Source organism: Taudactylus pleione, unplaced genomic scaffold (genome assembly GCF_031769625.1).
Source record: "Taudactylus pleione unplaced genomic scaffold, aTauple2 ptg000284l, whole genome shotgun sequence".
Lineage (NCBI taxonomy): Eukaryota > Metazoa > Chordata > Amphibia > Anura > Myobatrachidae > Taudactylus > Taudactylus pleione.
Window position 1 is genome coordinate 2,146,920 of NW_028284686.1, and position 26,019 is coordinate 2,172,938.

At 43.3% G+C, this 26,019-nt stretch overlaps 1 protein-coding gene across 2 annotated transcripts in view; it reads right to left on the bottom strand.

Annotated features, from left to right (window-relative positions):
- The window catches only part of DVL1 (dishevelled segment polarity protein 1), a 248,251-nt gene that overhangs the window by 14,157 nt on the left and 208,075 nt on the right, over nucleotides 1-26,019 (bottom strand). The window contains exons 10-14 of one of the 2 annotated variants that reach the window (XM_088482235.1): nucleotides 22,987-23,054; nucleotides 20,902-21,051; nucleotides 14,359-14,490; nucleotides 10,202-10,369; nucleotides 5,482-5,688 (exon numbers count right to left, since the gene is read on the bottom strand). In XM_088482235.1, the coding sequence (XP_088338361.1) occupies nucleotides 5,482-5,688; nucleotides 10,202-10,369; nucleotides 14,359-14,490; nucleotides 20,902-21,051; nucleotides 22,987-23,054 (725 nt within the window). The remainder of the gene's footprint in view (nucleotides 1-5,481; nucleotides 5,689-10,201; nucleotides 10,370-14,358; nucleotides 14,491-20,901; nucleotides 21,052-22,986; nucleotides 23,055-26,019) is intronic. The other variant, XM_088482236.1, reaches the window with a different exon arrangement.

The window sequence follows — 26,019 nt, forward strand, 5'->3', positions numbered from 1 at the left end:
ACGGGACGAATTCCTTGTCTCAGAGTCATAATACCAGATGAAGCTGATACAATACGTCTGGGCTCATCAAAGATCCTCCTGAATGATGACACAAAGGCTGTAAAGTTATCCAGCAGAGAATCTGAACGCTCCCAGAGTGGGGAAGCCCAATCCAAAGCTGAACCGGACAACAGAGACACTATGTACCGTAGAACACTTTAGTTTTTGTAGTGGGAAAGTTATCAGGCTGTAAGGTGAAATGTATATCACACTGATTCAGAAACCCCCGGCAGAGTTTAGGGTTGCCGTCAAATTTGCTGGGCATAGGAAGGTGTAAGCGAGGAGATGTCCTGTTACCAGTATTCCTAGGTGCAGAAGAGAGCGTAGGGACTGTTACCCCAGGGGAGGATAAGGAGGTTTGCAGATTATCCTGTCTTTTAGACATTTCCTGTAAAAACTGTGCCATTTGGTGCTGCATGGTTTCCAGGTTTTCCAAACAGCCAGCAATGCACCGGAATAAATCTACTCCAGACTCCTGTACTGTGGCCGGGTCCATGGGGCCAGTGCAAACTGTGAGGTTCTGGTTATGTTGTGGGCCCGGGGTGGTGATAGGAGCAGACACTGAAGCAGGTTTAAATGAAAATGTGGAACTTTTAATGAGTGGTTTGGTAGACATGAATATGACAAAAAACTGAAGTCCAGATATAGCACTAAGTGCACTTGGGAGCAGTGGTGAAGTAATGGGAGAAAGTCCAGTTAGTGACCGGCAATGGAAAATGTCCAGGTAGTGACTGGTTAATAGAAAATGTCCAGGTAGTGGCAGACAATGGGAACTGTCCAGGTAATGACTGGTTAATAGAGAAAATGTCCAGGTAATGACAGGCAGGGAAAATCAGGTGTACTGGCTGAAATAAAGAATGCAGGCTGAGGAAGAATCATCCAGCAGAGTGTCAGTGGAGGCAAGGTGCAGAGTGAACAGCAGACTCAGGTACTCAGGAAAGGGGAAGGTAATGGAGGATGTAGGGTAGTCCAGCGGGGTTGGAGCAGACAAGCAGGCAGGCAGGTAGCGTTTCACAGGAACAGGTGGTGAGCACAGGGAACTCTCTCTCAGCTATGCTGAGAAACACGTTGCACTGGCAATGAAGTGAGGTTCTGAACCTCCCTAAATACCAAGTGCTGTGCTGTGACTGGCCAGAGAGAGCATGTGACAACCCAGGATTGGGCGACTAGGTCACGTGACCGGAGGCAAGATGGCGGCGCCCATGCCGGAGCGGAATGGAAGCACCACCAGGCCTCACCAGCCCAAAGTGACAACATGCCCGCACAGAACCATGCACAGCCAACGCCACTCACCAAACACCAGCGCCACCGCCAAACGCCCCCCACCATAGTGACCTCACAGGTAATTCCCGTTGACCACCATGCCGAGAAACTCTGGTCGTGACACAGAGTTCATAGAAGAGGCCCACGGAACCTTCAAGATTTGAAGACTGTTTGTGTGGAAGAATGGGCCAAAATCACAACTGAGCAATGCATGCATGCGACTAGTTTCTCCATACAGAAGGCATCATTACCAACAAAGGCTTTTGTACGAAGTATTAAATACATTTCAGTAATTCAATACTGCGCGTTCAATACTTTTTCCCTGTGTAAGTTCACATTATTACATATAACTTAATTTATGGACATCTATGGTTTGATTTCTTTGCATGTGTGGATTGCATAGGCTGTTGCTGACATTTGGTGAACATTTCATTACAATAGTCGCATTACAAATATATTTACTGAGAAAAATGTTGATGTGTTCAATACTTATTTTACCCGCTGTGTGTGTATGTGAGTGTGAGAGCTGGAATATATATATATATATTCCAGCTCTCACACTAACCCACCTCATGCTCTTTCCTCCCTATCTTCCCCTTCTGTGCCACGCCTGTCTGTCTGCCCTTCCCCTTTAGAACGTAAGCTCTCATGAGCAGGGACCTCTTCCCTCTTTACATTTTCTTCTACTCCAACTCCCTGCTGCTTATTGTCACTGCTTTAATCGCTATTGCAACAATGTATATAAATTGTGTCCTTGTCCTGCACTGTAATGTACTGTAAGTTACTTGTTTCTATATATAGTAATTCTAGCATCATATACAAATAGGGTACGTTTTTTACTTTTATGCTAACCTACAAAATAAAAATGTGTAAAGTATTGCTGTTATGAAACTATACCAGTTTATTATATATATATATCGTTAACAGGACAGAAAAGCAATGCAATGCACAGTATCTGTTATCAGACACATACACATCATGTTGGCTTGCAGGACAGGAGAAGATACGTGCGGAGAATACATACAAAGCTGAAGTTAAGCTGGTCATGCATCATGCATTTGCTGCTGGGCCGACCTGGACTCAATCATAACTGGTGCCTTTGCCCATAGATTTGAGCTTTTGGGTGTTGTATTATTCGATCTTGCAATACCATATTTGGCCACAGAGGCCTGTGGCGCTTGTGCTACTGTGTCTGTAACTAGTAAGTTCTTGGGAGTTGGATGGGAAATACATGTGATCGAATGTTGCTGATAAAATCCACACACTATTCAAATTCTCCCTGGAAGATCACCTAGCGGTAGATTTACTAAATGTTGGATTTTCAAACGTCAGGTTTGTTTAACATTATATACTATTGCTGTTTGAGATCCATAGGCGGCTTTGAAAAAATGAAGGCTAGTAAATTTACCCCCTAGTGTTGCCATAGTTATCAGCAATAGGTGGACAAGCGATAGCAAAATTGTGGGTTGGAAGCAAAGTTGAAAAAGTAGCAACTTTACACCTGGACAAACTATGTTGCACTGCAAGGGGTGTATAATACTGGCTGCTTTTACATGTAGCCAACAAATGCCGGGATTAGATTTCAGTTTGGACACACCTCTCTGAAATTTAAAGGTTGGTACACCATACTTACCCACATTTCACTCCCTCCTTTCGGGAGGGAGCTGTCGGGTATTCTCGGCAGGGGGCAGGTCGTGGCAAAAAGGGGGTGTGGCCATACAATGGCACAAATTTGGGGGCGGAGAATGGGGCGTGACATCACGATTGCATCATCGTGGCTCCACCCCCTCTTCACAATGCCATTATTAAAGACATTGTGAGGCAGAGGGCGGGGCCGTGATGACGCGATTCAGCGCGAATCGCGTCACTGGCCCCTCCGCTGCCGGGATTTAATCTGGAAAGTGCAGGGGGGGCAGGCGGGTCGCTGGAGCCCGGGAGGCTTGCCTGCCTTTCCGGGGGGCCGGGAGCGGCACCCGATTTCCGGGAGGCTCCCACCCGTATTGGGAGGGTAGGCAAGTATGGGGTACACACCTAGCAGATACTGTATATCTGCTGATGATGGTTGTTCATACATACTGAACAACCATCATCTTCCCTCTGTCTGCGGGTCCCGCCGCAATCCCCTCTCCGCGGCTGTGGCTGCAAGTGTATGGATGGTCGGCTGGCCGCCCGTACACACAGCACGATGGACAGATATATCTGCTATCGACCGTGCAACACAGCTGACGCGATATGTCTGTGAACAACGTCAGTCACAGACATATCGCTGGTACACATTGGCCAATGGACATAAGATATATTGGCCAATATATCTGCCAGTATGTACCGAGCAGTAGTCTCTCACATTTTACATCTCCCCCATCTGCAGTACAACATGGTTTGTCCAGGTGCAAAGTTACTCCTTTTTTTATTTGCTTTGCCCCCACCTGGGGATCTAAATCTTTTATGGGCTACTTCATTTTCATTTTATCTGACTAGTGGTATGGGCTATAAATTGTATTTATATAATTATCTTTTAATGTTGGGAGGGGATGTTACACAAATGCACTATGCCCATGATAAGTAGCATACCTCCACATAGGAGCCAGCTCTGTGCATACTGTGGACGTTTGAGCAACCCCAATATTTGTGTTGCTGCAACAACTAACAATGCAGCTCATTACTGCATGCACTGCTACCTGGACAGCCCCCAAAACCCTGTTCTCCTGCAGCGCAAATGAAGACCTGTGAGGTAATCCCTTACACGGGTCACACATTTTTAGATGGCAGCCTCTGTTGGGGATGGCAGGAACTGGGCTGATCAGGGCATTAATGACTGAATACAGATTAGGTGCACTTCTGTTACTCGTGTTGTGCACAGTAAAAAACTACATTTAATTTTGATGTCCATGATGCTTGTTTGAAATTTGAGGGATAAAGTATTTATGGGCACCTTCCCTGGTTAGTGGAATGCCTTTCGTCTCCTCTCAGTAATACTAGATTTTTATATGTCCTCCAAAGTGGCAGAAAATAGATCTAGACTAGGATTTCAGTAGGATGCCTCATACACCTATCCAGGTGCACTCTATAAAGGGAAATCACATTTTTTGGTACTGTACATTGCATGCATCTCTGCCAATGCACGCATCCCTACACAGTGATTGCGAAGATCAGGAAAGGGGCATGGCTATGTGAGGGTGGGGATTGGCCACATCTCTGGAAGCAGAGAGCAGCCATGAGTATAACATGCCCCCCAACTGCTGTGCAGATAAGGACAACACAGTTCCAATCATGGCAGCGAGCCAGAGCCCCAAAAGTTGGGACTGTCCTGCTGAGTTCAGAAGCATTGATTGGCCTGCCAATGTCATACACCGAGTCTAATGTGCAACTGTAGAATTCAATCTCCTCTCACTCTTTGATTTAAAAGTGACACTGGGTGAGGCAGATTAAACAGTCCATACTCTATGTATTACCCAGGGAAAGATGACACCTGCGGTGCTGGAGAAAGGGCATAGTCTAGGTTGGTAGAGGAAGGGCCACAAGGACATCATGCTTGGACTCTGGTGTTGGGGCCAGAGATTTAAGCTTACCGATGACCTAGATTCCTCCATTCCTTCCATGCATCCTTCAGTCTAATGCTTGCTCAGCACAAAACAAGGGAATAACACAGTTACTAGTAGCAAAGGACACAGCAGGGGATAAAGGAACATATTATTATTATTTTCACTGAACTGTAAAAGACACACAGCTGCACAAGTCTCTTCTTACTTATCCCACATATAGCTTACACCTCCGCTGCCTTAGTCATGCAAACTATCATACTGTATGTAACGCTAACTGAATAATAGAAGAAAATGGAAGCTTCTTCCAGTTTAATTGAAGTTTTTAGCTCGGCAAAATCGGTTGTCTTCATGTTCATCCAAAGAACATCCACATGACCAGTCTTGGATGCCTAACATGAGACCCGTGCTGAATGTGTGCTATACATGGTTTTAACTAAATATAACTACAGAGGGCAGCACTGAGCTGTCAGGAGTATATGACATGATGAAAGTAAATGCTTGGTCAAGTGAAGTACAGGTTACAAGATGGACAATGCTGAGAAATGCTTAGGCGACGTATGCTTGTGAAAATGGAGAAGTCATGCATGCAGGACACCAAAAAGCACAGAAGGACACTGTAGAGGCATCTGGGACTTACCTTCACTGTGCTGGCTTCCTGCACTGCCACTGCCATAGCTGAATCCTGGTTCTTGGTAAGTTGAGGGGAAGCAAGGTGGCACTAGAGGATACTGGTAGTGGTAACCCTGACCTAGTGGCCAGGGAGCGGCTGTATGAGGGAGAGGAGCCAGTGTGTCCTGATCTGATGCACCACTGGACCCATCGTTAATATTCAGTGCTGCCACATCTGATAAGCAAATACAAATGACTATCAGTTATTTATTCTGGTGTAAATAATCATACCATTATCATTTTATGTGCCTCTGCTGCACACAGTAGCTTAGCCACATTTCATTGGAAGGAAGGCAGCCAATCAAGTCCCTATTCAGCAGTGACATCATGGGACACTCTGAGGGTCAGTGATGTCATTATTTCTTAGTGAATAGATAGGCAGCATTCTCATCAATAATGTGTCATTGATGTATGCACCTCAAGTTAGAGATTTTAACAAACCTAAGGAAATAGGTGCATTGACAGTCAATAACCCCATTTTGAGCTGGTAGTGGCAATTGTAACACCATTATTAATTTACAAATAAGAATTTCTAATGCGATTGAGACAAATGGCTGCCTCATAAATGTTTAGATTGCAACTATTCACACCAAAAGAATGTTGGCGAAGAGACTCCTCATTTAAGGTGCTGTGTGAGCTAACAAATCATGGATGATTTTGAATATGTGGGATGTAAAGGTGTAATGTGAATATCACAGAGGCAATATGTGAGACCAAACAAGATGCTGCCTTCTATAATTCAGGGGTTCTTAACCTATCTCAAATAAAATAATTAACAGGCAGCGTCATTGTACACGTCACCTGGTTGTATTTCACACTGAAGGGATCGCAGGGTATAGTCAACCTCAAGCACCGAGAGCACATCCGATGGTGCTCGATGTAAAAATGTTTTCATGCACTTCCTGGAGATGACATGCGCAAGTGGGCGTCTTATGAATGGTTGGTGGACGTCCGCTTACACAAAGTGATCGCTCGCCAAGACATAGAGGGCGTGCTAATGCCTTGCTGAGCGATCGCCTGCCTTGCTGGGCGTACGCTGGATTTGCATACGCTGGGAGCGAGCGATCGCATCTAGCAAACGGCTCTGAATCAGGCCCAATATCCAAAGACTCCACATACCTGTCCCACATCATTTACTCCTCTACATAACTGTCCCACATAATTTACTCCTCCACGTACCTGTCCCACATCATTTACACCTCCCCATGCCTCCATATACCTGTCCCACATCATTTACACCTCCACATCCCTGTCCCACATCATTTACACCTCCACATCCCTGTCCCGCATCATTTACACCTCCACATCCCTGTCTCGCATCATCATTTACACCTCCACATACCTGCCCCGTATCATTTACACCTCCAAATACCTGGCCCGCATGATTTTCACCTCCACATACCTGGCCCACATCATTTCCATCTCCACATACCTGTCCCGCATCATTTACACCTCCACATACCTGTCCTGCATCATCTACACCTCCCCGTACCTCCATATACCTGTCCCACATTATTTACACCTCCCCATACCTGGCCCGCATCATTTACACCTCCACATACCTGTCCTGCATCATTTACACCTCCAAATACCTGGCCCGCATGATTTTCACCTCCACATACCTGGCCCACATCAATTCCACCTCCAAATACCTGTCCCGCATCATTTACACCTCCACATACCTGTCCTGCATCATTTACACCTCCACATCCCTGTCTCGCATCATCATTTACACCTCCACATACCTGTCCCACATCATTTACACCTCCACATACCTGGCCCGCATCAATTACACCTCCACATACCTGGCCCGCTTCATTTACACCTTCACATACCTGTCCCGCATCATTTACACCTCCACATACCTGTCCCACATCATTTAATCCTCCACATACCTGTCCCGCATCATTTACACCTCCACATACCTGTCCCGCATCATTTACACCTCCACATACCTGTCCCGCATCATTTACACCTCCAAATACCTGGCCCGCATGATTTTCACCTCCACATACCTGGCCCACATCAATTCCACCTCCAAATACCTGTCCCGCATCATTTACACCTCCACATACCTGTCCTGCATCATTTACGCCTCCACATCCCTGTCTCGCATCATCATTTACACCTCCACATACCTGTCTCACATCATTTACACCTCCACATACCTGGCCCGCATCAATTACACCTCCACATACCTGGCCCGCTTCATTGACACCTTCACATACCTGTCCCGCATCATTTACACCTCCACATACCTGTCCCACATCATTTAATCCTCCACATACCTGTCCCGCATCATTTACACCTCCACATACCTGTCCCGCATCATTTACACCTCCACATACCTGTCCCGCGTCATTTACACCTCCACATACCTGTCCCGCATTATTTACTCCTCCCCGTACCTGTCCCCACATCATTTACACCTCCACATACCTGTCCCACATCATTTACACCTCCACATACCTGTCCCCACATAATTTACTCCTCCACGTACCTGGCCCGCATCATTTACACCTCCACATACCTGTCCCCCATCATTTACACCTCCACATACCTGTCCCGCATCATTTACTCCTCCACATACCTGTCCCCCATCATTTACTCCTCCACATACCTGTCCCGCATCATTTACTCCTCCAAATACCTGTCCCGCATCATTTACTCCTCCACATACGTGTCCCGCAATATATAACACATTATTGTGAATTTTAGAGAAATTTACCTGAAAACTGACATGTCTTTTTGCCCAAACTATGCTATTTAAACCCCTCCAAATGCATTCATTGGGAGGGGTGTGCAGTGGTCCTGCACTGTGCCCTAACATTGTTACCCTAAAATAAAGATTTTTCCTAATGCGAGTTTGGAATTGCAGGGTGAGTTTGCTGAAAAAGTGGCTTGCATGGCCTAACTCGCACCTAAAAGGATTGAGCCCTAATGGTGCATACACACGGTACGATTAAAATGGACTATATGAATGATAACTATATCGATCATATCGCACACCTCCCAACATGACCCACTCCAGGAGGGACACAATGCTCTGGTCCTGCAGTACAGTCCAAAATTCAAATAGGGGAGTCACCTGCGATGCGCGGGCACGTGTGGACGATAATGATATTGTCCATCGCCCGTGCATGCAGGCCAACCTGGTCGATATCGACCAGGTTACTATCGTTGGTGGTGTGCTGGATGATCGATATCAATCATTCAGCACACCAGGGAAGCCGTTCAACGATATTGTTACCGTTGATGATCGTCCCCTGTGTATGCACCATTAGTGTTACATATTTACACTCTAACAGATCAGTCTGGACAAGAGATAATTCATCTTTGCTTCACTATGAATCTAGTTTTTTATCCTGTTTGAACAAAACTTTATTGTTTTCATAGAACCAACACTGCTGTGCTGGCCTTTGCTTTTTTTATCTTGGTCAACAACACTATTGGCTTTCTCCTTCTACAGTCTAGCATTACTTTTCTGCAGGATGATCAGGCTCATATGTTTAGAGATGCACGAGACTGATTAGGAAGTTGGGAATGATAAACTATAGACACGCTATCACTGTTAATTTTGAAGCTGAAGTCAGTACATTTGTACAGACTGCACCTCCACCCTGATTGTCTCCAACTCCACAGCCTTGCTTCACTCACTCTTCGTGTCTTTCTCAACTGCCCAAAGTATCTTTGCATTCATCTGCTCACCTGACAATGGTTTGATGGGATTTGGTCTGAAAGAATAATCCCCTCCTCATAATGCCACCATTTAAACCGTAATCCACAACAAAAAGAGAAACACGAGGACCCACCACCACAGCATATTTGATGAGTCAGACCAGCTATTGCATTCATTCTTTTGATGATGATGTGAAAGCCTGTAACCAGAGCAATTGAATGCTAACAGCAGAACAGAGTATTAGAAATCAGTCAGCTCACGTACATAATATTTGAAGTGGGAGGGGCTAGGACAACATGTGGCCAATCCACGCATCTAAATGTTAATAAGAGCACAGAGTAGAGTAATGATGTCAGACTCCTGTCACACTGGCATAGGAAGGCTGCTGTGTAAACCTATCTCTGTATATAATGAAGTTCATGTATCCTTCCAACCCCCAGCTTTCTGACACACAAGTTAGGAATTGCTGATATACAGTAGATGACATGGTGGTGTTCTATAAAGTCTAGCCAATCAGCATAACAATGCTGTACATAATCACTTGATAACAATGAACAATGGGAGATGATAGGGCAAATGGACAAATGGAAAGCCATGGAAATGGAAATCCTGCACTACTTTCTCTTTGCTTGGAGCGAGAAATGGTAGAAAATGTACCAGAAGTGCTATCTGACTAAAATACTGTTGCTCGTAGCAGATTAATAATGTATTAAAGAAGAACTCAACTTCAAAGTTACTATGTAGTTTTGGTTTAGTTCACTAAACTTACATTTTCAGCCATCTTGCCATTCTGCTGCCCACCACTCTAATTACTAAATAAGGGTACAAGTAACAATAGGCAGAACACACTGGGTCCCACAGGAGACCGGCCACAAGAACTAACTCTTACAGATAATTACTACCTAATGACCCACAGTATCTTGTAAGAAGAGCATTACTGCATCCCCTCTGTCACAGGCAGGTTATTATTATGATACGGCACATTGAGGGCAGTACATTATGTACTCACTGCCACACAGGTCTCCGAATACATAGTAGCACTGCTCTGAGAAGGTGATTTTGTTGACGGTGTGTCTGAGGTAGCCGTGCTTTAACATGCTGCTGGCGTATTTCCTGGCCTCCCGGCGCTCTTTGAAGCCTTCCACATGTGTGTACAACCAGTCCACGACGTCAGCCCCTGCAGAGACAACCAGAGCACAGAGAGAGTCATAGCAAAGGATTATGGGTATGGCAATGTAAAGCCACACATCTAAATCAAACTGATAATGCTGAAAACATTTTTACTTTTATATTTTTTTAAACACCATGTAAGAGATCTATGAATGTACTTAAAAAAATTTGCTGCCCATTTCTAATTTAAGTGTTATATGAAAATAATACAAGTTATAGAAATAGTTATTTTGCTGACTTTTTAAATGTTTTACAAATTACGTGATTCAAAATAGGTTATGGAAATAGTGTACATATAGTATACACTGCTGCAAACAGGTCACTGCATTCATTGTTCCATATCACTAACTGTGCTGTCTGATGGACAGTCACATACATATGGCAATTGTCCTGTGCTTTATAACTACAAAAGTGCAATGGAGTATAAAATGCTATGGCAAAACAAAATGCCCCCTAAGCTATACATTTCATTTTGGGTGGACTTGAAGGTGTTAATATAGAAAACAAAAGCCATGTGCCAGTTGCTGGGGTTCCTGATGGCTGCGATGTCACATGCCACACATCTACCCTCTCTAAATGCTGGGTCTGCTCAGTGTATATCGATGCCTAAGTCCTATGAATTTCCATTTATAGTATAGAGTAGTTTCTGGGAGGTGACAACATTGGTAACTGTTCCTGGAGGTTTCCAAAAAAGGCAGAATAGTAAAAGATTAGGGGGTAAATTTACTAAGATGGGAGTTCTAATTAAGAAGTGATTTTGCCCATAGCAACCAATCAGATTCTACTTCTCAGTTATCTGGCACCTTCTCTAGAATATAATACCTGGAATCTGATTGGTTGCTATGGGTAACATCACTTCTTAAATAGAACTCCCATCTAAGTAAATTTACCCCTAGGAGTCTGGCGTTGGATTATTGCAGCCATTATTTATTTATTTATTAACAGTTTCTTATATAGCGCAGCATATTCCGTTGCGCTTTACAATTGGAAACATTGATAGAACAAAACAGGGTAATAACAGACAGACATAGAGGTAAGAGGGCCCTGCTTGCAAGCTTACAATCTATAGAGTGACAATGCTCATCACTGGTAAGTACAATCTTGTCTTTCATTTTTTTTTGCTATCAACTTTTTTTTTACTGATTTGTTTTTGATTGATTATCCGTTGTAAATAAATACAAAGTTAATCAGATCTGTACCTCACCCATTACCCTATGTTGCCTTTACATTTCCCATCCTCACCTCCGAGGCAGCAGACATTTTTCAATTAAACTACTGCATTGTGTAACCCCTCTCTCTGCGGAACGCTGCAGCTATGCGAGTAAGTGACTGGTAACAAAGTTAGTAACGTAATAAAGTCGCCATTTCTGAAACAAGTAGTATGAGATGTACTACTTGAACAACAGATGTTAATCACCGGTAGTAGATCCATTTAATTGATAAATCGACAACCTACTGTATTATTCAGCAGTGATGTTCTATGTGAAGAACAAGAATCACACAAATACTGCAAATGTCATTGGCAATGTCACACAATGGTACTCGAGTCTTGTGAAACAGTGTGATGTGTGAAAATAGGATCCTAGCTTTACACTTCAGTCATACAAAAGACCTCACACGGCGACAAATAATCACACATGTACAGCTGTCTAACTCAATGTACCCAAGTGAAAAATGATCTTAGCATGTAATTGATACACGTCAACCTTCAGCCTCTCTCACGTTACACCCATTTTTCCGGAGTTTGAGTTTAATTACTGCTGGTCACACTCATTTAACCCCTGACCATAGTGACAGCAGTTTAAAAGGATCATCAGTAATGTATGTACAAATACCTTCTAGCTTAACACTTGTCAGATTAGCCCTGTAAATCCAGACAGTGATGAAAAACACACCGGGGCCCATTTACAAACATTTAGGTGCAAAATGTGAAGTGAAGCACACCAAGCAATCAGCAATACAGTTTATCTGATGATGAAAGCAAACCTGTTTTACCAAGTCACCCCTCTGTGTCACCCATGTCTGACTGTCATCCTCTATAAATTGTATTTTCTCTTCCTCCCCTTGTGTACTCTTCCTTTCCTTATCTACGACATCATGGCGGCCTCCCCCTTTTGTCTACTTTTTGCAGTCAGTGGCACTGAACCTGTCTGCTGTGCCAATAAACTGGGGTAGAGGTTAAGCTGGCACTGGTTTTCTAGTTATATGTGTAGCTATTGACTCTGCTGTACATATTGTATATATAATGTATATTGTTTCTGTCCTGTCATATTGGGTACTGTACTTTTGTGTGCACATTGTATGGTGATGAACTTATGGCGCTCTATAAATAAAACATAATAAATAGTAATAAAAACCTTCATCTAAATGCAATGTCAGTAATAAGTAATGGAGCCTTGTTATGTAAACTGTTATTATTTTCAGATACATTCTGTATGTCAGATCTTAATAATATGAAGCCTACGTTGGAACTAAAGCAATGTAACAAGACAACATGTGTAATTAATATTTGCCTGATTTCACATGCATATGTAATCACCTTACCCACATGTAAGGCTGCAAGATCAGATGTGCGGATAAAAAACATAGGCCCTGATTCAGAGCCGCTCGCGAACGCACAGCGCTTGCAAGCGGCTTGATGTTTGGCCACTGTGAATGCGCTGCGTCAGTCACTCCGGGGCTCGCTACAAGACAGGGCGGCTGTCGATGGTGAGTGACAGCTTGCCCCGCTTTGTAGGTGGGGAGGGGTGGTGGCTGCACAAACGCAGGCGTTCCCTTAGGAATGCCTGGCGTTTGTGGGAGGACCTACTGACATCACTAGCGATGTCAGTAGTGGACTTCCTTCTCTATTAGAGCAGGGAGTCCACTCAGGCTTGCGGCAGCCGAGACCCTATCCCAGGATCTTGTCGCAAGCCCGATGGTCACGATAATCGCGACGGTCTCTAGCCCGCTCGCACAAGCTGTGGGTGGACACCCACAGCTTTGTGAGAGACCTGGAGACAAAATAAAATTAAAAGAAAAGCCCACAGACCCTGCGAGCTGCCTGCGGCAGCGAGCGGGTCTGCATCAGGGCCATAGACCGAAACTATTGTGAAAGTTTCTTTGCTGTCCCAGCAGGGGATGTAGTTATGTGACCGGCAGCCTGACTGCAGAATGGCGGCAAAGGATTTATGATAGGTGTCGAAATACCGACGCCTATCATAATCCCGACGCCGGAATCCAGGACAATGCGTGCCTGAACGAGGTATGTCCGGGGTGCCTGTCCTGTAAGCCGCGGGGGAGGATAGTTAGGTTTAGGGCAGCTAGCGGGGTTAGCGTTAGTTTTTTTTGGGGGGGAGGTTAGGGTTAGGCACCCCCAGGGAGACGTTAGGGTTAGGAACCCCCCCTGGGAGTGTTAGATTTATGGAGCGGTAAGGGGGGGATAGGGTTAGGCACCACCCCGAGAGTTTAGGGTTAGGCAGCCCTAAGGGAGGCTTAGGGGGGAAGGGGAGGGTTAGATCACTTACCTGCCTCTGTCGGGATTTGAACCGGCAGCTAAACAGCGGCTGGCATTTCATTCCCATTCCTGATATTTACATTAATGATCCTTTTCCTACAACACTCACTCTTGCACCTCTCCTGTCTCTGTGCAGGGCTTCGCATTACTTGCAGTGTGGTATTATTTTGGTATATGTCCGCACCCACTACAAATTTCTATACCAAAGGATGAGCTGCGGTGCTTGGGGTATTATCCTCCCAAACTGAGAAAAGGCTTACTGGGTTACTGTTCCCCCATGGCAAACTATCCTGTGTACTTGTTTTAAGAAATTATGTATAACATCAACTGCATACATGCCCCTAATCCAATCATAAAGTAACCACGCCACAACATGTGCCTTTCATATGAGTCTGTATTTACTAAATAAATATATCAAGGTTGTTCATTGCTGGTAGGCAAATAAAATACAGCAATCAATAATAAATGGTAATAGTATTGTGGCGGGATGGAAGACTTACCAATGACGGCATTGGATATTGTAATTTTTAACCACATGCGGTCTCGAATTTCCAAGCCTGAATCTGGCAGCTGCATGACTTTTACAATAGTGGCCATATCACTCTTCACAGACAGAGGAGAATCTTCCAGTTCTGGAATAAGGCAGAGGGAACAGTCAATTCTAGAACACTGGAGTAGCTGTAGTTAATGAAAGGGGAACAATATTCTAAAAATGACAAGTAAATGACCAATAACCACAAAATACAAGTGACTATATATATGGTATAAATGTAATATTGTTTTCTAACTCTTTAGAACTAGATGTAGGATAAGGCTGTGGGTGAATGTGAATCACGTGTTGGCAAATATTACCCGATCAAAATCAGGAAAGGTGGAAGAACACTAGTATGTATGCTGTCTCCCGTCACTAAAGCTGGGCATACACGGCCAGATAAAATGTCTGTCAGACTGACAGACATTTTATCTGGCAGCATGCCAGCCACAGATGTCCGTGACATACACTGTGATATATCTCACAGTGTATTTGGCCGACATCTGCGCTCCGCCCCCTGGGGGAGGAGACATTTCCCTGTTCCTTCCATGGGAAGGAACACAGGAAATGTCGGTCTGTCGGTCGCGGCTGGGCATACACAGCCCGATGCGGCCGACAGGTCACTCCCTAAATATCGCATCAGATGGGCATGCTGGACAATTCGGCATGCCCGACCGAGCAATATTTAACCCTCAGTCGCCCGCACACACGCTACAATTATCGGGGCGATCCGCGGATATCGGGCGGATCGCCCCGATAATTGTAGCGTGTATGGCCAGCTTTAAGCTGACAGACATTTTATCTGGCGGTGTATGCCCAGCTTTAGTGAGTTGGGTCATCATAAAACTGATTATCATCTGAGTTGCTAAATTGCTCACTGATCTGGCTGCTCAGTGGTCTTGTCAGTCAGATGGTAACATGCATGAGCACAGCTTTACCTAAACATCCAATCAGGTATGGAAATGTGGATGTGCTACAGGAATAGTACAGCATCCAGGCATCCTGTACAATAACTGGACAATTTGTTGGCAAAGTATAATATAAATAAATGCCATGGGCTACAAGCTGTTACATGAAAAGTGATACGCACACTGCGTTACACCCCCATTAAATTACATGAGGGCACACTATGTACCAAAACCAGTAGTAGTAGGGAGAGGTCACTGGTGTGTCACTGGTGTGTGGACAGAGGATTCCAGATTGTGGTGCATGGGCTTCACATTATAGTTAACTATTTCCATTTAATTTGAATGTTGTGAATGGCATCAACCTGCATATTAGGTTTATTGTGTGGTATATTTTAGCTGATGAAGTTACACTTTGTATAACTCAGATCAGGTGGATACAGTTTGCTGGACTGCAGACATCAAAGGTAGATTCTAATGTGTAATTAAAGTGCTGCACTAACAATAAGATACAACTATTTCTGTGAAGGCAGTGATTACAGGAGCATCAGTTTTACAAACAGTTTCCTGTTTATCTGAAATAATAATAATTCACAGCAAGTACAATGGATTTATTTATTTTAAGGAAAATGTAATTTTTGGATAAGAGACAACAGGCAAATGACCTACTCAGAGGTCTGCAAAAGACAGCAAGTACAATGGATTTATTATTTCAATTTAGTCTGATCTGATATAAATGGCTAAAGTCAGCTGCCATTTTATTAAAGCAGCAAAAAAGCAAAACCAACCTGGTTTTGCCTTTTAAATTATTGATGCTTTGCTATTACCATCTCATATTTTCTTGACACATAAAAACATCGTCAGTTTCAGAGAAATAGGGTTCTCTGTGCAAAAAACTGGGACTGGTTTGGCCTACGTCCTCAGCATTTCTATTCTAGAGTTATAGGATAGCAAAATGATTTTAGGGATTCCAGCTGTAGATTGACTGGATCTGGGAGTGTAGTCTACTGTCCAATGTGTATTACAAAATTCCCAGAAATACCTTTGTTTCCCGGATTTACCGGAAGAGTAGTTAGGTCTGATTACCTGTGCACCAGTTTTCTTAAATACACCCCTCCCAATAGTCCAGATTATGCAGTCCTGTCCTGCTTCTAGAATATAGCAGGACATGGTGGTGGCTTTGTAAGGTTGGTGCTATAATTAGTTTGGATCTCTTGGCAGTTACTTGTATCAATTACAAGGTTGGTGTTATTTTGCCCACATTTTGCTTTTTAAAATGTTGGGAAGTATTATAGTTTATGAGCATTGTTTCAGAGAAGGATGGGGACAGTGATGAAAGTCATTATAGTACACACTGTATCTAGAGTGCTGCTTGTCTAGGAAATCCCCCATGACGCTCAGTCGTGGGGAAGCTATTATATCCTAGATAGGGGCAACTCATATGGAAAGGCTGTGACTGAAACATGCACACACTTTTCCTACAACAGGTCATAGGATTAGCATAATGTTCATGTTTAGGGGACACATATAAAAAACATTGTTATGAGTGGCTTTAAAATATAAATATATATATACATATATATATATATATATATATATATATATATATAAAGATAAAAAGTGGAGAAGAGAGCGCCTCCTAGTGCAGTATTTTCAAAATAATTTATATCCACCACCAGGTGCAATCACCTCTATATAGATAAGTGGAAACACCACTTTTAAGCCAGCACAATTGAATAATCCACAATTTCAGGATCCTATGTACGCCCCGGTCTCACAAATCCATCATGATAAGTAGTAGAAGCAAAAAGGAGAGAACCATAGTGTAATTCTATCCACAAAATATTTTAATCCAAAAAGACACATAACAAATTGCCCGTACATCAAATAGGAAATAAAAGGCTTATCTACTTTTATACATCAGCGAAGTAAAAGGACTGTATCTCATTAGTCCTATTGTTAAGAGATAATAATACATAAAACTATTAGAAGTGACCCAATAAAAAATGACAATAAATAGTATACACCACATCAGGAATAACAATAAATACAATAAATATCACAAAATTTCATAGGACACATCATAACGCCATATTTCACATAAGTTAAAAACCATCAATAATTATGTTAAAAAATGGGGAGCAATATCATACTGAACATTTATTCCATAAGGAATTTGTAAATAGATCATAACCTCTAGTTTTGAATTTAAAAACTACAATCCAAAATAATACACAAAATCTTAGTTATTTTGCCCACATTTTGCTTTTTAAAATGTTGGGAAGTATTATAGTTTATGAGCATTGTTTCAGAGAAGGATGGGGACAGTGATGAAAGTCATTATAGTACACACTGTATCTAGAGTGCTGCTTGTCCAGGAAATCCCCCATGCCGCTCATTCGTGGGGAAGCTATTATATCTAGATAGGGGTAACTTGTATGGAAAGGCTGCGACTGAAACATGCACACACTTTTACTACAACAGGTCATAGGATTAGCATAATGTTCATGTTTAGGGGACACATAAAAAAACATTGTTATGAGTGGCTTTAAAATATAAATATATATATACATATATATTATATAGATATATTTTTAAATGTCCAATTAATTACAGAGCCTTCTGTGCTATTGTTTCCTACATGTCACTTCATGTCTGCTCCTCACACAGGATACCAGTCTGCAGGTCAGTAACATGACACCTGCGCAGTGACCAGGACAACAAACAGAACCATTTATCAGTAAAATGAGGGACAATGCGCAGTCACCGGACGTAATAGAAGAGATCACATTCACAACCATCCCACTACTAATGAGAAATGTAACACAGCGTCACCTCCCTCGCTGACTTCATAACCATGACGACAGCCCCTATACAATGGACAGAGGGGTCTTTTCCTGGCGAGGTGAAATGATAAACCACGGGAATTTGTTATCTGACTCCCACTACAGGCTCATCATAAAGAGTATACTAATCAATTATTCCTGACAATAAAAAGAGATGTGTCCCTCAATAAACTGAAAGGTTTCTTCCTGTGTAAATTATAACCTGGCATTAACACAATCAGCCCACTCACTTCAGGTTTAAGCTTTGTAGCTGAGCTCTGTAATAAAATGAGTACTGTCTAGGGATGTTCACTTTAAGAATTGTAGATTAAAGTTAATTTATCTGATCACTTAGGGCTCTATTTATTAACATTATTTTTACTAAAATAAAGTAAAAAAGGGTGTTTTCACACCCTTTTCACATTATTTTAGTTTCACCTGTAGTTATTACAGGGCAATTGGAGTAGAATTAGTAAAATTCGACTCCAACCCCTAGTATCACTTATTTTTAGTAAAGCAGATCGCATTTCCCATAACTGTAATGGGAAATGTGATCCGACCATAGTTACTAAAAATAAATTGTAAAAAAATACCGGGGGAAGCCCTGTGATAATAACGCCACCTGGAGGTGGCGTTATCCAGGGTCTCCCCCGGTTACTGGGCTCCCACTCTGCTCTAACGGGGAGAGCAGAGGCGGGAGCCGGTACCAGTAATCAGCTATGTGGTCTAAACAGACCGCAAGCTGATTGCTGTAAAAAAAAGAAAAATTTAAACATTTTTATGCTTAGTCCATAAAGGAGCCAAAAGTTCTAGAGCTCGCATCTTTTATTATGGCTGTCCTTCACTTAGCTTGATGCGTTTTTAATGCATGGTTTTATATGTACTACAGGCATTAAAACTGGCTAAACCAGGATTCCTGTAACCTGTTTAATTCACTGATGACAATCTGCAAAATAATCTTTTTAATTATTTTCTGCTGCCTTATGTTTGGAAAATGAACATGTAAAGGACTGATAAAAGTAAAATCTAAATGCATTCCCTATGAAAAGGTATATTTTAATATTCCTAAATTGGGACGTATTGGAGGTTGTCCTAGGTCCAGCTGTTCATTACACAGGAACAGACATTCATTTATCTTGTTCTATTGTGAACTTTTATTCATTCATTTTTTATTTGAGGTATTTATGCTTTTTAAATAAAATTTGTGGTTTACATTACATCGTCTATCTTATTTAGCGCTGGTTTTGTGTATATATTTGTATATTCCTAAATTTGTTTGTATAAATCCCTATAGGCTTCTGAACCCAAATGTTTCCTATTTAACCGTCTTATAAACAAATATCTTCCTTTAGTTCAGACAGTGACCGTACTTCCCATATAATGGCGATGCAGCAATGACTGCTAGCGCATCAGGCTCTGTACTCTGCTCCTCGCCATTATACTAGCAGCCTTTGAAAGAGTTTCCAGGTTACATGTTACTTGTACTGTCCTACTACTAATATATTGCTGCATACCGTATATTAATGTGAGCTATTATAGTATGATATTGCACTGTAGTCATTTATGTGTGGCAGGGGAGCAAGGGGAATCTCTAGACAAGTGATGTCCCTGGTTTCTAGTGAATTGTTAGGCTGCATCTAAATTTTGGTTCACCAAGCCAATGTGTGCTTTTATATTCCAGTGTACTATCAGCAAAATAGTATATAAATGATTAGTTTGAATAGAATGGTGCCATCTAGTGGTCTTATTATTGTGAAAATAAAGTGTAATGCTGAATGTGTTCATTTAAGTACAGATATATTTATAAAAGCAAAGGTTAGAAGGAATTTAGAAGAAAAGAACATGACAACACTATAAGGTGCACTGTTTGGTTAGTACATTCTGCATCCACCACAGGATATATATGTTGGCAGAAAAGGGCTGTCACCAGCAAAACAAGACACTGAACAGTAAAGTTGGGTACACACTGGCAGATATATTGGCTGATCAATTGCATGGCCAATATATTGTGTGCCCGTCGGCCAGTGTGTACCCGCGATATGTCTGTGAACAACGTCATTCACAGACATATAGCTTCGGCTGTGCTGCATGCCCGATGGCAGATATATCTGCAGAGATATCTCCCCATTGTGCTGTGTGTATTCTTGCAGCAGAGGCCGTGGGGAGGGGAGCGCGACGTGACCGCCGCCCAGCAGGACCCGCGGCCAGATGGCAGATGATGGTTGTACAGTGTGTATGAACAACCATCATCTGCAGATATATCTTTTAGGTGTGTACCCAGCTTAACTCGATGTAAGAGCTAGAGCCTGATTTACACTTTGGCCTCCAGAAAATACACATTCAGTATTACATCCACACCCATATACCAGGACAATCACTGTAAAAATGGATCAAGGGAGCAAATGAGAGTCAAAGAAGCGTTCAGACAAGTGGATGTGAACTGGGCCTTGTGTATTAGTAAAGCAGGCCCTACACCAGCCTTACGCAGTCTATGACATCTATAAATAGCAGCATGGATGGATGACCATGCTTTGACTTGTAGTCCCATAACAGCTGTAGAGAAACAGGTTGCCTACCTCTGCCCAAAACCATTGTGTTAGTATCTAATCTATCTCAGACAGCATTATGTGTTAGATGAGTAGATCTGTTTGGAAGCAGCAAGCAGAAGGGACAGCACAAAGCATGTCCTCTGCTCGCCTATCTAGCAGGGGTTTAGGTTACACTGCTGCCCCTGGGCAGGATCAGGCCTGCACACAGTGCGGGGGCTGCAGTGTGACTTACTTTCCGACTCGGGTATAGTGCTTGTTAATGAGGAGCTGGTGCATGTGATGATACTCATGGAGGGGCTCATACCGTAACGGGGGTATGTTCCCGTCAGGGCTGAGGTATGAGTGATCCAGGCAGCCGGGTCTATCGGTCTCACAGGTTCCGCTACAACCAGGACATAAAGGGAAAGAGAAGACAAAGTTACCGAGATGTCAGCAGTACTGTACACATTTTCATTTTACATGCTAGGAAGTCATTGTAAGATGCTGAATAATAATTCAGTCTGCATTTGTATTTATAAGAAGCTATTTCCATCTATTGCTCATTATTTTTCTCCCAAAAAAAACAGGAATAAGTCAGATAAACAAATGGATTTTAACCTTTAACTTTCTGGTCTGCAGGTGCTACAAGCTCCAGAATGCCCTATGAGTAAAAAATAGATTCTAATTCCCCGGAACAACACAGTCTGTCACTTTCTCATATAAACCCTGGCTCAGAGGTGCACGTAATTCATGCACGGCTGCGATTTCTCACGGAGCGCAAAAATATGAAAATGTCAGCTTGAGCGTTACAATTCTGTACTTCTGTGCGATGGTCTGAGCAAACACTGCGACGCCCACTTTGCATATGTGAGCAATGCTCCACTGGTCTGGTGGATCCAATCTCACCAAGCAGCCTCTGTCTGGCGCACAACCTCCCTTGTAACTCCTTAAAGTAGGGTTGAGGAACCTTTTTTCTGCCGAGGGCCATTTGGATATATCTATAACATAATTTGCGGGCCAGGTGCAGGCCGCGGTCCCTCAATGTGACGTCACACAGAGCGGGGCCACAATCGCCGTTGATTACAGCCGTACCCAGAGCATCCTGAGAATGCTCCGGGGAGGTGTAAGGGCAGCGGTGTACCATCAAAAGGGTCCTAAGGACGCTCCAGGCGGCACTACTGCATAGATTCTGGCTGCAGGGAGCCATTCTGGGCACCCTGCTAGCCAGATGAGGCTAACAGAGAAAAGCTCAGAGGGCCAGACCAAATGACTCCGAGGGCCTTATATGGCCCTCGGGCCTGAGGTTCCCCATCCCTGCCTTAAAGTATGGCCACTGTGGCTGCAGTGCTGTAAAACAGATCGCAGCTGCATACCGAACAATGGCCATGACACTCCCATAACAAATCTATGCCAGCACCGCACCTCTTTTTGCAATCAATTTAAGTCAATTCCCGTCTCCACCCTGAAACGCCTATGGATGGTAAACGCCATCTGAAGTCATAGCAATGTCGTATGCAAATATGTACGCCATCACAGACACTGGTTTTGTCAAGCGCTGTAAGGGCTTTCAGGACTTTTTGCACATCCGCAGTAGCAAACAATTCCTAAAACTGCACAGACATCTGTACTGCGTGCAGCTCTAAAACAGGCCCCCTGTCTTATGGCCAAAACCTGTACAATCCAGACACCATAGAGGGGCTGGTTCACGCTGCCCAATTCAATTTGCTGGGTGAACCCCGTGGGCTAATTACCAGAGGCAGGGTTCTTCTCAGGAGCTGTGAGGACATATCTGCAGCAAACGCATTTTAAGCGTAGTTAAAGGGTTAGCGTGCAGTAACCCAGTGATCATCGTGCGGGTAAAAGGCCAATGTATTGAATCGCTATTCTCCATGTGGCGCTATCAATTAGCTGTGGGGTATATCTAGTTGAATTCCCCCAAAATGTTAATAGGTTGGAAAAGTGATGTTCAAATACAGGTAATACTTTGATTTAAAAGGAAACACATGTGTGATAAATCCTATACTGTACCTGATTTGTCTGTCAGGACCATTATTTAGATTTCACAGTCAGAAACCTAAATCTTGTGCCAAACTACTTTAGTAAAATAAAATCAAACATACAATTTAATTCTAAATAAATCAAGATACTACTATAAGTGAAAGAATTTTACATGGAAAATGAACAGCACTGTAATTTTAAAAGTCAATGTATTATTGTACTTCTTCATAATACAATGCTTTATTACCATTACACACATACTTTTTAATAAATTCCTACAATAAAAAAAACACATTCTATCAAATCAGTAATGTGTTTCTGAGATTGCCACGTCACTTACCTCGTGGAATAGTGAAGTAACTCCTTGGCGTGGGATCCCAGCATTTTGCGACAGTCAGACTGATTGGTCTGCAAACCAAACATAATAAGTGTTATCTTATATATACTGTAGAATTATATATAGAAAAATAACTGCATCAGTAATTACTATTACATGGGCTGACATAATAGTTATTTTTCTAATGCATTATAATAAAATGTTATCAATTAAATTATTTTTAAAAATAAAAAAATTTTTACTAAATAAAAACAGGTTGTAATACAGTTTTTTTTTTTAAATATTTTTATTAATGCAATTAAAAGTGATAATAAGGATACAATACACTGACAGTAAATACATTGTTGATTACATGAATTCTGAAGCCGTAGTGTATCTTGGCAGCAACTGTTGTATTAGAAATTCTAATGGTTGTCTATTTTTGGACAATTTATTTTCTAATCTCGTCATTTACCAGTTAGTTTGAGGACCCTCTACCATTACATGAAGCCAGGAGCAAGACACAGCAAATAAAGTGCAGGCAGTAGGAGAATGTCATCTAATGTCGATTTAATAAGCTATGACTGGAATGAGAAAGTGGATAAGGCTGGTGAGACAGGACACAGCAGTCACTACCTCACCCCGTCCTGGCCAAATGTACCAGAGTGAGAATGAGAAAGTGGATAAGGCTGGTGAGACAGGACACAGCAGTCACTACCTCACCCCGTTCTGGCCAAATGTACCAGAGTGAGAATGAGAAAGTGGATAAGGCTGGTGAGACAGGACATTCAGCAGTCACTACCTCACACCGTCCTGGCCAAATGTACCAGAGTGAGAATGAGAAAGTGGATAAGGCTGGTGAGACAGGACATTCAGCAGTCACTACCTCACACCATCCTGGCCAAATGTACCAGAGTGAGAATGAGAAAGTGGATAAGGCTGGTGAGACAGGACACAGCAGTCACTACCTCACACCGTCCTGGCCAAATGTACCAGAGTGAGAATGAGAAAGTGGATAAGGCTGGTGAGACAGGACACAGCAGTCACTACCTCACACTGTCCTGGCCAAATGTACCAGAGTGAGAATGAGAAAGTGGATAAAGCTGGTGAGACAGGACATTCAGCAGTCACTACCTCACACCATCCTGGCCAAATGTACCAGAGTGAGAATGAGAAAGTGGATAAGGCTGGTGAGACAGGACATTCAGCAGTCACTACCTCACACCGTCCTGGCCAAATGTACCAGAGTGAGAATGAGAAAGTGGATAAGGCTGGTGAGACAGGACACAGCAGTCACTACCTCACACCGTCCTGGCCAAATGTACCAGAGTGAGAATGAGAAAGTGGATAAGGCTGGTGAGACAGGACATTCAGCAGTCACTACCTCACCCCGTCCTGGCCAAATGTACCAGAGTGAGAATGAGAAAGTGGATAAGGCTGGTGAGACAGGACACAGCAGTCACTACCTCACACCATCCTGGCCAAATGTACCAGAGTGAGAATGAGAAAGTGGATAAGGCTGGTGAGACAGGACACAGCAGTCACTACCTCACACCGTCCTGGCCAAATGTACCAGAGTGAGAATGAGAAAGTGGATAAGGCTGGTGAGACAGGACACAGCAGTCACTACCTCACACCGTCCTGGCCAAATGTACCAGAGTGAGAATGAGAAAGTGGATAAGGCTGGTGAGACAGGACATTCAGCAGTCACTACCTCACACCGTCCTGGCCAAATGTACCAGAGTGAGAATGAGAAAGTGGATAAGGCTGGTGAGACAGGACATTCAGCAGTCACTACCTCACACCGTCCTGGCCAAATGTACCAAAGTGAGAATGAGAAAGTGGATAAGGCTGGTGAGACAGGACATTCAGCAGTCACTACCTCACACCGTCCTGGCCAAATGTACCAGAGTGAGAATGAGAAAGTGGATAAGGCTGGTGAGACAGGACATTCAGCAGTCACTACCTCACACCGTCCTGGCCAAATGTACCAAAGTGAGAATGAGAAAGTGGATAAGGCTGGTGAGACAGGACATTCAGCAGTCACTACCTCACACCGTCCTGGCCAAATGTACATGAGTGAGAATGAGAAAGTGGATAAGGCTGGTGAGACAGGACATTCAGCAGTCACTACCTCACACCATCCTGGCCAAATGTACCAGAGTGAGAATGAGAAAGTGGATAAGGCTGGTGAGACAGGACATTCAGCAGTCACTACCTCACACCGTCCTGGCCAAATGTACCAGAGTGAGAATGAGAAAGTGGATAAGGCTGGTGAGACAGGACACAGCAGTCACTACCTCACACCGTCCTGGCCAAATGTACCAGAGTGAGAATGAGAAAGTGGATAAGGCTGGTGAGACAGGACATTCAGCAGTCACTACCTCACCCCGTCCTGGCAAAATGTACCAGAGTGAGAATGAGAAAGTGGATAAGGCTGGTGAGACAGGACACAGCAGTCACTACCTCACACCATCCTGGCCAAATGTACCAGAGTGAGAATGAGAAAGTGGATAAGGCTGGTGAGACAGGACATTCAGCAGTCACTACCTCACACCATCCTGGCCAAATGTACCAGAGTGAGAATGAGAAAGTGGATAAGGCTGGTGAGACAGGACACAGCAGTCACTACCTCACCCCGTTCTGGCCAAATGTACCAGAGTGAGAATGAGAAAGTGGATAAGGCTGGTGAGACAGGACATTCAGCAGTCACTACCTCACACCGTCCTGGCCAAATGTACCAGAGTGAGAATGAGAAAGTGGATAAGGCTGGTGAGACAGGACATTCAGCAGTCACTACCTCACACCATCCTGGCCAAATGTACCAGAGTGAGAATGAGAAAGTGGATAAGGCTGGTGAGACAGGACACAGCAGTCACTACCTCACACCGTCCTGGCCAAATGTACCAGAGTGAGAATGAGAAAGTGGATAAGGCTGGTGAGACAGGACACAGCAGTCACTACCTCACACTGTCCTGGCCAAATGTACCAGAGTGAGAATGAGAAAGTGGATAAGGCTGGTGAGACAGGACATTCAGCAGTCACTACCTCACACCA